Source organism: Pararge aegeria, chromosome 21, assembly GCF_905163445.1.
Source record: "Pararge aegeria chromosome 21, ilParAegt1.1, whole genome shotgun sequence".
Lineage (NCBI taxonomy): Eukaryota > Metazoa > Arthropoda > Insecta > Lepidoptera > Nymphalidae > Pararge > Pararge aegeria.
In genome coordinates, this window is record NC_053200.1 from 14008054 (window position 1) to 14023633 (window position 15580).

A 15580-nucleotide genomic window follows, 5' to 3' on the forward strand; every position below is an offset into this window, starting at 1 on the left:
GAAATATATTGACACATTTTGCTCTAGCGACACTCCTTTCATTTGACCTTGAGTGGAAGAGTTTTCCTTTAATTTGGGAGGATATCAAGGGACTATTGTTTAATATATGGACAAAATATTGCCCTAGCGATTCACCTCTCATTTGGGAGTAATGTCAAGGGACTTTTACTTTATATGATCGGTAGTATATTGACAAATTACTCCTCTAGCGATTCCCCTTTCATTTGACATTGAGTCGAGGTCTTTCCTTTAATTTTGGAAAGTAAGTAAGAATAAGGTCAAAATTACACCATCTTGAAGCATCGGTCATATTTATTTCATGACTAGATACTGTAATTTATTTCACTAGTCTTCTTGGTCGTATTCCTTGTTTCTATGGTATTTAATCCCATGTAGGTCTAGGTATCTTCCTGTATATTGTGTCTTCTGGTGATATATGAATGGGGTTCGTGAAGTCCACTTCTACGTTTTCTGGTATACCTTGGAAGTATGTTATGTGACCATTTGTGTTATCTGTGAAGACAAAACAAACCTGCATTAAATAAATTTCTTCGCTTTAACTTCCTATAATGCATCCCTACTGATAAAAATGTAATGAAGAATGAAAAAAATGTTTATTCTGATTACATTTATTAAATACCTAAAACAAAAAGTATGGACAGTATCTGCTGCCTAATTTAGGTAACCCTGTGCTAAAGGCATCTGCGACCTAACCTCCTTGATATTGATTAAGTATTAAAATAACAAAATCAGTGCATTTATTTGTGTGTGTATAGAAACATAATTTTGCAGTTTCAATATTACTTAAATCGTTAACTACCTGTAAAATTTAGCCTTGCAATGATTTCATCCAAATGTTGTCTGTCTAATGTGGCTTTGACAGTTATCCTGTCTCTATACAAACTTCTTCGGTGACGTGAAGAACGCCGGTTGTCTTCACTAGTGCTGTTGCGGTTCAGTAAGGGCAGCGTAAACACCATTTCCGACAATGGGGTTTGGTCGGGACCGAATTCCTGTGAAAGGATAAAACGACATTTAGAAAAACCATAGATATGTTGGATACATATGGTCTTGCGAACAAACATTTTTCACTAACTACCTATAAAAAAACACAATCAAACTATCACGGACGTCACTACGAAGAGTTTAACGAAACAAAAGTTAGGTTTCTAATATAAGTATTTCGTTTTAAAGTTTCCCTGACCGGGAATTCAAAATCCACGGTCTTGTGTCCAGCCAAACTTACCATTTTATGTAAAAACATGAATAGGACAGAGGCTCATAATTGTGGTTAACGCAATAGGAGTTATTGGCTCTGGTATTTTGTATATAAGGTGAAGAATAAATAATAAAGAGAAATTATGGTACATTATGGCTACTAACTAAACCTTTTACGCTAACGAAATAAGAACTATTGGTTCGTGTCTTTTGTAGTGAGCTCCTAGTTCCATGGTCTTGTGTCCAACCAAACTTAACATGTTATGTGATAAATATTTAACAAAGAGGCTATGAATTATGGTTACTAACTAAACACTACACGCTTACACAGTAAGAGTTATCTTCTCGGGCCTTTGATGGGAGATCCAAATTCCCTCGGTTGTATCCAACCACACTTAACATATTATGTGAAAAATAAATAATACAGAGGCTAACAATTACGGTACATTATGTCCACCAACTAACACTTGACGCTAACGCAGTAAGAGCTCGGCTCAGTTCTTTTGTGATGTCCAAATTCCACGGTGCTGTGTCCGGAAAACTTAACATGTTATTTGTAAAAAAAATATCGTAATTAGGCTCAGAATAATTGTGGTGCGTTATGGTTAGGTACTGACCAATAACTTCCCGCTAACACGCTTAAAAATAAGAGTTTTTGGCTCGATTATTTTGTATGGAGTTTCCAAACCAAAATTCCATGTTGTTGTGTCCATCCAAACTTAACATAATATTATGTGGCTAAGAATTGAGGTAAAAAATGGCTACTAACCAAACACTTCCCGCTAACGCAGTAAGAGTTATTAGCTCGACCACACGAGGTGCCCAAGGGAAACCAGCCATCGTGCCCGTTGACGAGGTAGAACCGATGCGCCACGCGTTCGTCTTGACACGCAATGCGGCACGGACGGTCCGGATCCTCTGGAAAATCAAGGAGAATTCTGTTATTATCATCATCATCATCATATTAACCGATAGTCGTCCACTGCTGGACATAGGTATTTTGTAGGGAGTTCCAAATTCCAGTCAGCCTCTCAATTGCCTACCTCACCTGCGTGATGCACCCTACCGTCTTACCGACGAGGCTCTGGCGAGTGACAAGTGGCGGTATAACCACTTCGAATTGGCTAGACTGAATAAATGGCACAGAGCGGTGTCGGGCAACAGCGACGCCGGTGCGATCAGTCTAGCCCTGCGATTACCCGCCTGCCCAGCGTTGTCATAATCGGGCATATCTTTATTGGGAAGGAGAATTCTGTTATACAACTATTTTTTTTTTAATCTTTTTTTATCCAACTTTTGTCCAACACGGATATGCCAGCCCCATCATCCCTTAAGTAACTAGGTAGCAAAAAACTTTATTATTATTTAATACCTACTATAAGAGAAATGTAACAGATACGATCTGTTATTGCTGCCTACGCAAAAATACCTCAACAACAGACCTGAAAACTTCTGTGGTCGGTTGAGAGAGAAGGCTCGTTAGAGCACCCACGTCAAATCTGTAGATTTTGTTCCTCCGCATAACATCTAGTCGCTCCAAATTGTATCTGCTACATTCCACCAGTACATGCTGGACATGATCCATCGGACCGCAAATATCGCAGTTGGCAGAACTAGCTTTCTTCATTAGAAATGCGAACTTATTAGATGGATAATGTCCAGAACGAAACCTAAGAGCTAAAACTATATATTTTCTACTTAATCTAATATTAGCAAACCGTTATACACCTATCTATTTACAAACTATATTGAAAGATCTAAAATTTATGCTATCCTTTTCACATTGTGCCCTGCAGAAGAGGACAGCATAATTTTGAATCATTTTAGTGTACGACAGAATTTTACAGGCACCTTAATTTACAACGATGAATATGAAAAAAACACGTATTTACACGTACGTACATGCGTATGAAGTTATGTATATACTTTTACGCATTAATATAAATTTGAATTGTGAATTATGAAAACATTAAAAAGTTTAAGAATCAACATATCTTAAATATAGTTCAACGGGTACATACCACGATAATATTGTTGGATTTGTCGATATTTCGTAATAGTTGAAGTTTATTTCAGAAATGTTGATTAACCACGAAAATCTTAATTTAAAATCTTTAAGAATCAACTTTTTAAAGTTATTTTGATATATCAATACAATTATCTAAAAAAAACTGTTTAAACCAATTCCAAAGTGTTTGTTTAAGGACTCGTTTACTTAAGATGCTAAGATATGCGATGTCATAACACAAAATGTAGGATCCTTGAAGATGATTCAAATTAATTGGTTACTCATAAGAGGACATTGGACTTTTAGAAGTTATAAAAATATAATTTGCTTCAACGGTGAAGGAGTGCTCCATCATGTTTTAAAAGGTGTGTGGAGTCCACCTATCCGCACTGGGCCAGCGTGGTGGACTACGGCCTTAACCTCTTCTCATTGTGGGAGAAGATCTGTGTCCTGTATTGGGCCGGTAATGGGTTGATATGATGATGGTGATTAAAGAATCAGCAGCAGGAGTCGACTGGATTTAATGCACCGTTTTCGCATTACCATCCATCCACTTAACCCAGAAAGTAAATTTTATTTACCTAATGCCGGTGATATCTGCATGCCCAATCCCGACAGTCTTCTGACTCTCTCCTTGTACTTAGAACAGACCATTGTAGCGTATTGGTACGGTGACATCAATTGACTGCAACCCTGAAAAGAGCAAAAACGTGAATACAAAGAAGATAAATAATAAACATATAAATATCACTAGCTTCAATGGTGAAGGAGAACATCGTGAGGAAACCTGCTTGCCTGAGAGTTCTCCATAATGTTCTCTGTTCTCGCGTGTGGAGTCCAACAATCCGCACTGGGCCAGCGTGGTGGACTACGGCCTTAACCCCTTCTCATTGTGCTGTTGTCTAAAACTGGAATCTCGTATTAGAAACAATGCAAAATGCAGTTGTCTAAAACTGGGCCGCTATTCAGGTGGTAGGGAAAAAAGTTCTAAGTTAAAAAAAAAAAACATACTTTTTATGTCCCCAAAAACATACACTCAAAGAACTTGACCATTTATTTTACCGTTTCTCCGCGTACATCATCTGCTAAGTATTTATTTCCTATACAAACGTTATGAGAATGTACCGCGACCAACCGCGTTGCGTTGCCCGACAGTACCTACTATCAATCGGCATTTGAAGATGGCGTAGCGTGGTGTTATAAGAATTCAGCTATCTACTACAAACTTATTTTTCTAATCCGACTTTAGTTCTAGAAATGAACTCGCTCAAAAACTTTTCAGCCATATCGAGGTTGTAATGATGCTTACCGAATGCATTCGCTCTCTATCGGGTTGGCATAACTGAATGGTTCGCCGTGAGGTCGAGCTCACAAGCCGTAGGCCGGTACCACCCAGGATGCAACGATAGTGACAACCGCTGCTTGGACGCCATTGAGCCCCCACGGCCCTACGCCATGTGCCAGATGTTTTCGTTCTGAAATTTAAAAATTAACCGTTGAACTTCGTACCACCTAAAGAACGCCATCTATTGAAAGTAATCCGAAGCTGCAATTCCCATGCATACTTTTTTTCCATTTCCTTCGGACTGCTTCTTTGAGTTCATCCAGATTCTCTACCACAATATTTAGGCTAACATAACTTAAAGAATTGGTTCTTGTAAGATAGACGCCAGACAAATCATTTTATACAACGTGTAAATGAAAACCGAAAAAATACTTTACAAGCTTTAGAAATACATGTACTGTCTCTGAGACTTGTCTGTGAAACTGAAAACCTAATAGTTTTTGAGTAAACCACTGCCATAGTTTTAACTGAAAGAAATCAGATACAGCTCTAACATCAGCAGAATTTATTATGACCAATACTTATAATTTTTTGTTAAATTTTGTTACTCGATTAGTTGATTACTTTGTCGGTATCATAAGTTGTTATACCGGGTAATGTTTTGATAGTAACTATAATCTTTAATGCGGTAACTATGATCTAATATCAGTTTTGTCCTTTCCATTTCCTTTCCTAGATTGTAGTGACGTTCTTTAAATTGTGTATCGTATTGATACTTTTTATAATTCTATTTAGAATTTTTTCAAAAGTTGATATGTCCAGTTGATTTAGACCTTTGTTATCATCTATTATACTGGACGTTATATAATCCTTAAAATTAAATAAATAATAAATAAATTTACTGCGACAGTGCACACATCGCCATCTAGCCCCAAAGTAAGCGTAGCTTATGTTATGGGTACGATGACTGATGAATATTTTCATGAATAATAAATTATACAGATAAACACTTGAGTGACTGCTCAAAAACCATTCGTGTTCATCACACAAACATTTTCCAGTTGTGGGAATAGATCCCACGGCCTTGGACTCAGATAGCAGGGTCGCTGCCCACTGCGCCAATCGGCCTACCAATATTACCAATACTTACGAAGTAGTGTGCTGCGTAACACTCTGAACTTGCATAGCTTCCCATTCGCATTCTCCCGGTGTGAGAGAAAACTCCGTATCTGCGTTGACTGTGCAACTAAATTTCTGAGAAAAAAAAAAATTAAAGTTCTTTTTTATTATTTAATTTTGTTGTATAATTTTCGCTTGGAACTTAATCCCTGTGGTTAATGTTATCGTTTATGTATAACTAAGTTGTGGAAACCTCATTGGTAAACTAATGTTTTATATCACATTTATGTGATATAAAAATATGGCATAACCACAAGGGTAAGTGTGGTGTAATAAATAGTACAGTTTGTTTCCCTTGAAAAGCTAATAAATAAATAAATAAAAACCAATACACAAATAACTCATATTGTTCTCGTAAACGCGCAATAATTCGTAATTGCGAACGTAAAGACTCGCCCTTTCCCAAAAAATAACAGAACGAGTTAATTTTTTATTTATTTATATTAGCCTACTCCTCAATGTACCTTTTAGTAGTTAACTTACCATAATATTAATATGTACATTTGTTTTTACTAAATATATAGAGTATTTCTCTTTTTCTTGTTTTTGATAATTGTTATTCGTTTTTTTTAACGAAATAATAGGTACTAATGATTAAATAAACAATTGTAATGTGGATTATCCACATTACAATTGGTACAAAAAGGTGTATTTAGCTATAATCGAAAGAAACAATAATGGATTATCAGAAACTATACATCTAAAAAATTACACGTGCTTAGAACTGAGAATTATATCTTTTTGCAGAAAAGGCTGCTAAAAGTTCTGCAAAGGTAATTCGCTAACTTATTGCGTCAAGTTTTTGCTCGCTTGCGGTCCTCACAGTTGCAAATTAATAAAAAAACAGTATATTTAATACGTACCCGACAAATACCAGCGATACAAAATTTTGAAGACAGTGACGAACAAGCAGTTCCGTCAGGTAGAGTCCACCCACGTGATTTATATCCACCGCCGCGCGTGTCGCACCATACCGCACATGCGCTGCTTGCATCTGTAATGTCCGAAAGTTTGAACTGGAAATTTCTAGAAACAATTTCTATAGCTGAAAGAAAGCGGAAGCAACACCATTGGAATCAAAGACGCAATTAAAGTCAGATAACATGGTAGAGGCTTGCGAAGACAGCCAAATTACTGCTACCAATCGCTTAAAGGCAATCTTACTTAAGAGATATTGCCACGCACATATAGCTGCAAATAAATGAGCAGATTTCACACTAGAGAATGAATTAAGTTATAAAAAAAAGTGTGTGAGCCGTCACGGGACGCTTGGCAGATGTGAAACATTGAAATTGTTTTATACAAGTTATATGCATAAAGGAACAGACAAGTATCAGATATAGCGTACTGAAACGATAAAACATTACAAATTTGTTCCATAAATAATAATAAATATACTACGACAATACACACATCGCCATCTAGTCCCAAAGTAAGCGTAGTTTGTGTTATGGGTACTTTGATAACTGATGATGAATAATTTTAAAAATAATATACATAAATACTTATAATATATAGATAAACACACAGACACTGAAAAACATTCGTGTTCATCACACAAACATTGTCCAGTTGTGTGAATCGAACCCACGGCCTTAGACTCAGAAAGCAGCCCACTGCTCCAGTCGGCCGTCAACATAAAATAAAATAATAATAATAACATAAAATAATGACTGTTTATTACATTTTTAAAACAAAATAATTTCAAATTTAAAAATGTATGGCAAATCACGACAATTTAATAAATAAATATACTACCTCGGTTTACCCTCGCCTATAGATGTTTCACATCTATAACCAAGTTATTAAGAAAAATACTAATGTAAAGGTAAAGGACAGAGAACTTTGCAACTGACCGGCTGGCAATACCGACCAGCAAATATATATAGCATCCTGCATAGTGACTACAACTCTGAGCCATTCTAGACAGAGGCAGCATTAGACGGATATTTGCCATAGTACTAGAATTCTTGGTCCATCACCTATCTAGTATTTTAGTCGGCGTTCATCAATACTTTTTTATGCAGGGTTATTTTGTATGTAGGTTAAATATTTACTTTGTATATTGAGACGGGGAATTCTGATTCTAAATTTCCATATAAGACGAATATTTGCCATAGTACTAGAATTCTTGGTCCATCACCTATCTAGTATTTTAGTCGGCGTTCATCAATACTTTTTTATGCAGGGTTATTTTGTATGTAGGTTAAATACTTACTTTGTATATTGAGACGGGGAATTCTGATTCTAAATTTCCATATTAGACGAATATTTGCCATAGTACTAGAATTCTTGGTCCATCACCTATCTAGTATTTTAGTCGGCGTTCATCAATACTTTTTTTAGCAGGGTTATTTTGTATGTAGGTTAAATACTTACTTTGTATATTGAGACGGGGAATTCTGATTCTAAATTTCCATATTAGACGAATATTTGCCATAGTACTAGAATTCTTGGTCCATCACCTATCTAGTATTTTAGGTGGAATTCATTCATACTTTTTTATGCAGGGTTACTTTGTATGTAGGTTGAATACTTTGTGAATTGAGTTAAAGGGAATTCTGATTTTAAATTCCAATGTGCAGTATGCATACCATCAACGTCCATCCTCTGCAGACCAGTTCCAATTAAATCCGGATCCACATCGCGAGCTCTCACGCAGATCTGATCGGCGAATTCCCTCACCGTCATTCTTGGCACATTCTTACACTACAATCAAATAAATATAACTAAGTTATACATACAGAGTAATATCTATAACTTATTATGTTGCCCAAATACACATTATATTTTTACATGCCTTTTATTAGCTGTATGTTTGTTTGTATGTTTGGCACCGACTCATTTGGCCTTGTATTGACCCTCTTCAAACGGTATGATTTATTTTAAACTTTGAAGATACATCGAGGACCGATGACTATACACTAATTTGATGGTATTATTCTATTTTTTGATTTGCAAAATAAGATTATTTTTAATTTATATATTTTTTTGGGTTAAATTATGTTACATTTGGTGGTGACAAATGGGTTACCAATTAATTTTGCTCTAAAAAGATCATAATTTAATTAAAGCAAAAAAAAAACACGCTTTTATAAATAAACTAAATTAAAAGGTAGAATTTTTTTCGATTTTTTAGCATGCAGGTTTTTTTGAACTACTACTTCTTATTTTACTACTTAATTTATTTTAATTTCATTTTTGATTTGCTTACCGTAACATGACACGACTGGTACTTTTTATCGTGACCTTGGCAGTAATTCTTCCCATTATCATGCCTGCAAAAAGGGAACGGTTTGTATCGGTACTTTTATATCTTAGACGATTATTAGGTACGCTTCGCATAGCATAGGTACTATGCACGCGTCGGTCCTTTATCTTCAATAGTAAACGGTAAATCGGTTATCATAAGTAAACACTTAAAATGTTTTGAATTAGTTTGTATTGAAAAATAATTTAATATTAGTCTTTTGATAATAATATTTTTACAGGTGATTCCTTATGAAATATACTGAGGCATCCTTCAACAGTATTTCGTAATTCGGATGTTGTATAGTAGATACTTCCGAACATCAGAAAGCAGTTTTTCAAGATTAGTCATCATGCCTAGTCTATTAGATTACACATAATCAAGAAAATACAGAAACAATGTACACGACTTATATTGAAGATCAAAAACCACTCCATTTAGAATGGTTTCTCGAACAAACGGTTAATCACTTAATACCATTTAGCATTTGACATTAAGTATTTTACCTCTAATGTACTAAGCGTTCACCATAAAAAGGGAAAATGGTAAAAAAATGTGGGCTAGCAACATTCCGCGGATGTAAAGTTAGACGTGCGCGCGAGGATCAGCCATTACAGTATGCGCACTGTAATAGCTGATCCTCATTCAGCCATCTGTATGAACTTAATTCAATGAAATTAGTTACAGTCTTGTAAACCATTTATTTTAGCTTGATTTGAGTTTAATAGAATGAGTAAGTCTAACCTTGGTCTAGTACATCTCCTGTTTGCTATCGAGACCCCGGCAGCGGCGGGGGCGTGTTCGTCGTCCAGTAGGCAAGAGGACGCGCATTCAGACCATCTAGACCAGCGTCCCCAACTCGCGCTGCCAACCACGCCTATACCCCTCGCACCTCCCCGCTCCACACATTCCCCACCCCTGCAGTACTGTAACAGATTTGCAACATAAGTAATTCTAGAGCTTTTTGAGACAGATCTCGTCCGGGGAAGTACTGCCGGTATATTATTAGAGAAACCCTATCCAGAAAAAACCCTACCTAAATCCTTTTTCTGGAAAACTGATTTTAATAAGACACTGATCGTAAACGTATTATTGAATCTAGAGTCGAGTACTTAAATAAAAGGCTAGGTCCACGATATGAGTCTTACTAGTCCCTGGACATTTTTGTAGGGAATATTTTGTAGAAGACCATATCTTCTACAAAAAACTCTTCTATCTAAATCTTTAATCTCTGATTCTGGCATTAACTAAGGCTAACATAATATAAATTTACATACCATATCTTCACCGCATCTAGTCCCTTCTAGAGCAGGGTGCGATGTCCAAGTATACCTTTCTCTTTGGCAATGTAAATCTCTGCAAACATCTTCCAAATTCTGCGCACCAGAATGTCTGCTTCCGCGACCATATTTGAGCATACCTTAAACGATCAATAAAATATAAAAATCTCCATTGAACATTAATTGTTTTTACTCTCTTTTATCTACACTTCCAACTCGTACTAAAATTCATTCATCATCACTACAACCGATTGTCGTCTACTGCTGGTTTATCCAGTCTTTTCTCGGGAGTTCCAAAATCCACGGTTATGGGCAGCTTGTTTCCAGCGGCTCTCAGCAACTCCTTTGATGTCGTCTGTCCACCTCAGTGAGGGCCAACCAACGCTGCATTTCCGTTACGGGGGTCGTCATTCCACCGCCTTGGAGCCCCAACGTACATCGGTTCTCCGAGCTATCTCAAAACTTATACGAAATCAATAGATCATGCAGACATTTTATCCAGGAAACATGGGAATCTTACATTGTTGATCTGCGTCAAATCTTTCACCCGGAAGAATCCCTTCTGCGCTGTGATCCAATTGTCCTGCTGAGTTACCATGATCTAATAAGCATCTAGCTTGTGATGTGCTGCAAATAAAAAAAATTAAAGTCAATATTGCTTGAGGGGTAAATGTTCGGGTGTAATTATTCCATTTTCCCTCCACATACTTGTCACACACACTTGGTCTAATAACCATGTTACATTTAATAATCTTTCTACAATTACGATGAATATAATTAGCTACGCTATAATACAATATTATTTGTCTAACATTATTGTCAGTATTTTTTTATTTGTTCTTACTTCGATCAATGGTTTAAATTGTTATGAATTCAAGTAAATATACTACTACGGTTTCCGTGACCGATTTCTTATAGGAGATATAATAGTGCAAAGGTGTGTGCGCAAACACAGATGCACTCATTCCCTCACTCTCATTGTCCGATGAGACAGCAGTTCCGAAACGAAACGTCAAGTAAATATATTAAAGAATCTAGATAATTATAATAACAAGCATTCTGTTATAGAACTTACTCAAGAAACTTTTGTAAATAGTTTCTGCTGCATTGGGACCAAGTTATTTTTCCACTTCCGAGGGTAGGACTCATAATGTAAGCGGTGGGATCGCAACCATTATCTGCTAGTGGACCATCGTGACGCATGCCTAAACTGAAAGAAGAACATTTATTCATTTTACTGCCAATTTTTTCATTCAATCCTTTATTTCAAAATTTAAAATTCATTTATTTTAAGTAGGCCTAATAACGTCAAGTCTGTCTGTTTGTAGTGACTCTACCACTGGTTCGGAAGGCAGATTCTACCGAGAATAAGCCGGCAAGAAACTCAGCAGTTGCTCTGTTCCAACATCAACAATTTACATTTTACATTTGAACATTCATTTTTCTATCTTGTGAGAGATGAAAGCGGAGCCGGATGCTTCTAAGCAACCTTGTCATTTAGAAATTCATCAATTGTATAGTAACCTCGCTGTAATAAATATGTTTTAACATATTCATTAAACTTATTCATTCGTAGGTCCAAAATCACCTTAGGAATCATATTATATAAGCGTATACTCAATCCTACAAATGACTTCTGTACCTTTCGCAGACGATATGCTGGTGACACTAATTTATAACCATTTCTTGTAAGTCGTCTGTTTATGTCCACTTTTTGTTTATAAAGACTAATTTGTTGTCTTACAAATACTATATTATTATAAATATACTGTGAAGCTACAGTAAGTATGCCTATTTCTTTAAACTTCTCACGTAGGGATTCGCGTGATTTAAGTTTAAATTTTCACCTTGTAGTATGCTTCCGCGACCGTATTTGAGCAATCCTTAGACGATCGATGAAATTTAAACATCTTTATTGAATGTTGAATGTGAAATTGTTATGAATTCACTCTCTTTTATCTACACTTCAAACTCGTAAACTTCATCATCACCATCGCCATCACTTGACGTCCACCGCACATTTTTTCCACACACATGACCACTTTTTTTCATCGAATGTGATCCTTAATTCTAGATGTGGCAAATAAATGTGGCAAAGCAGATGTGGCAAATAAATCATCTAAATAATTATGAGTATTTTTGTTTTTTCACTATATAATTATATATGTATTTATATTATATTTATTTATATTTATATATGTATTTATATATATTTATTTTATATGTATGTCTATTTATTTTCGAATATTATTGCACTATCCCGCTCTCTTGCAGCTTTTCCTTCTGCCAGAGGTTGCCTGTAAGAGATTTCTTGCAGCAATAAGGCCGCCTTTGCATGCCTACAATTCTTGTTCTGTTGCTTATTCTATATTTTATGTATATTTTGATGTTTGTGTGCAATAAAGTATTTCTTCTTCTTCTTCTAAATAGGTGAGGAGATCATTGTGGGTAAGCGCAACACTGCCCCAAAGCTTATTGGTGTTAGCTGGGCTGACGGGTTGGTGATCGCAGTTGATGGTAGTAGTAACACTGAGCACGCTGCTGCCCGTTCTCCGTTATATTCCCTTAGTCGCCTCGTACGACATCCGCGACTAGAGGAGGGGTGGTGACAACTGTATACTGATCTGCCTTCGCCACACGGCTAGTACTCATTGCACATCGGTGTTACATATTTTCTTGTAATGACAACTCCATGTTAAAAGCATTCTTCTTCTACTCACAGTAGAAGTAGAAGAAACACTTTATTGCACGTACAACATACAGGAAAAGAAACAGTAAGGAGTATACAGTACACAATGTAGACATGCACAGGCGGCCATATTGCTGCAAGCAATCTCTTACAGGCAACCTTTGTAGATAGGACTTACAGCAAGAGAACGGTCACATTAGTAAGAAAACTGAGAAATCTCGATCAAAATCGGATTATATTGAATTTCTAAAAATTCTAGAAATCCTCTAACAAAGAACAAAACGCGTGAAACTCTGATAAGTATTCTTTTATTGGTCATTGCATCTTGTAATAAAAGAATCAATCACCGTTTCCCTCTTAATTCCCTTCCCTTGCCTATTATTTAAGAAATTAATCTTAAATTTTTTTTTATGTATAGAACTAAAATGCAAGAAATAAACATTTTCTACAACATTTTTAAGTCTGTGCCAAGTGAAATGTATGTATGTAAATACTTTTAAATTGTATACAAAAGCCGAATGTCAACTGCTCACAACCTTCTATAAAATTTTGCTTATGCCGAAGCCGGGGCGTTAATGCTTGAGGAGTTCTCCCGGCACTTCACCATCAGCTCTTTCATTGTGACGAGCATAAATTGCTTACCTAATATATACAATAATCGAAACGCAACAAATTATTGGGTAGTTCCGGTGGCCGTGGTGAAGAATCACCAGTTTTGCTCAAGTTACTTTAAAATATACTCAAATCGCTATAGGTGTCTCAATAATATTTGAAGAGTTCCCTCAATTTCAGTTCTCTCAATTTCTCCACAATCCCTTTAGTCGTTTAATAAGGGTTCGTCATGTCTAATTCGAAATATATCTGCGTTCAAGAACGATAAAACTAGATTATTTTTAATTATGCGGATACGTTGTCTCTCTTATTTCCAACTTACTTGTGACCAATTTCGTGGGCGACGACATACACGCTTTCGAAATGCCTTCCTTCATTTACAGTGCAACTACTAGTCACAGTACACATACCAGCTACCGGAGCTAATCCTAGAAAACAAGATAATGGATATAAACAAAGGCTTTCCCAGAGAGGTGGAATATTGACCGCATACCCAATATAGGCATTTCTTTTCATCATTTCAGTAAGAAATACAAAATAATTAAGATAGTGTTCCGTAAAAACCGTCAGAGATTTCACATCACCTTGAACAGAAGATTATAAATATAAAAATTATACCATGAACAGCAATCATAAAATAATGTACACCTAATCTTTTATGAAGGTATCGTTGACCACACACGTTGTTTTTCAATTCAATACAAAAAATAATCCACTTTAACAATTCAGTGGCTATTTATGGGGCAACTATCATTATTTTCAACTCATCTAAAGATTGAACGCAATAATAATGAGAGCGTGTCCAATAAGATTTGAAACCAACGTAGAGTGGGTTTTATAAAACTTATTTGACTTTGTTAATTTTTATTGTATTTTTGTTAAAATACAACAATAGTGGATATGATAATGAATACAATGAATGATAATGATGAAAAAGTAAAAATAAATAATAAATAAATAAATAAATATACTACGACAATACACACATCGCCACCTAGCCCCAAAGTAAGCGTAGCTTGTGTTATGGGTACTAAGATGACTGATGAATATTTTTATGAATTATATAAATAAATACTTAGAAAATGCATATAAACACCCAGACACTGAAAAACACTTATGCTCACCACACAAACATTTTCCAGTTGTGGGAATCGAACCCAAGGCCTTGGACTCAGAAAGCAGGGTCGCTGCCCATTGCGCCAGTCGGCTGTCAATGACTAAGCAGATGGAACACCTGATAGTAAATGGAAACTTATCGGCTATAAACAAATAAAATAAATGTACTACGACAAGATGACTAATGAATATTTTTATGAATAATATAAATAAATACTTATAATCCCTACTAATATTATAAACGTCAATGTAAGTTTGTTTGTTACGCTTTGACGCATAAACTACTTAACCGATCCTCATGAAACTTTGTACACATATACTTGGAAGTGTTAGAAGTAATATAGGATACTTTTTATCCCGATACTAAGCTCGGTTCCTTTGGGAGAGGGGATGAAAGTGTTTGACGATTTTACACCATAACTCCTACAAATTATAACCGATTTAAATAATTATTTTTGTACTATAGAGGTTATATAATATGTATATAATTTTGCTCAAACTTTGTGTAGATCTAATGAATGTTGTTGGAGATAGAGGACAGAACTCAGCGGACAGCAGCAAACCCCTCATTTAAGGCTTAGCGATACTGGATACTTTAAATTTTTTTAAGAACTACAATTAAATTGAATGCCACATCAAAAAACAAAATCAAACGCAGACGAAGTCGCGGGCAACAGCTAGTATACACATAAACACCCAGACACTGAAAAATATTAATGTTCATCACACCTTGGACTCAAACCGACCAATACGGCATTCATGGGACACGTCTTGCAAAGTGCCGTCCCGTGTCCATCAACCTGAGGAAAAGTTAAGCCCCATGTGCCTGTAGTTACACCATAAATCACGCCTAATTAGGGCCACACCAATGCTGCTTGGCGACAGAAAAAACATAGTGGCAAGCAATCTCTACCACTACTGTAATTTTTTTTGTTTTTAGGAT

At 35.9% G+C, this 15580-nt stretch overlaps 1 protein-coding gene across 1 annotated transcript in view; it reads right to left on the minus strand.

Annotated features, from left to right (window-relative positions):
- Positions 1-382: 382 nt before the first annotated feature.
- Positions 383-15580, minus strand: part of LOC120633305 (A disintegrin and metalloproteinase with thrombospondin motifs adt-1-like) — a 75874-nt gene continuing 60676 nt past the window's right edge. The window contains exons 5-18 of the mRNA XM_039903494.1: positions 13844-13949; positions 11296-11430; positions 10741-10847; positions 10218-10360; positions 9685-9866; positions 8905-8968; positions 8285-8399; positions 6554-6684; positions 5662-5765; positions 4536-4701; positions 3808-3919; positions 1988-2136; positions 821-1013; positions 383-513 (exon numbers count right to left, since the gene is read on the minus strand). Coding sequence (XP_039759428.1) covers positions 383-513; positions 821-1013; positions 1988-2136; positions 3808-3919; positions 4536-4701; positions 5662-5765; positions 6554-6684; positions 8285-8399; positions 8905-8968; positions 9685-9866; positions 10218-10360; positions 10741-10847; positions 11296-11430; positions 13844-13949 — 1838 coding nt within the window. The remainder of the gene's footprint in view (positions 514-820; positions 1014-1987; positions 2137-3807; positions 3920-4535; positions 4702-5661; positions 5766-6553; positions 6685-8284; positions 8400-8904; positions 8969-9684; positions 9867-10217; positions 10361-10740; positions 10848-11295; positions 11431-13843; positions 13950-15580) is intronic.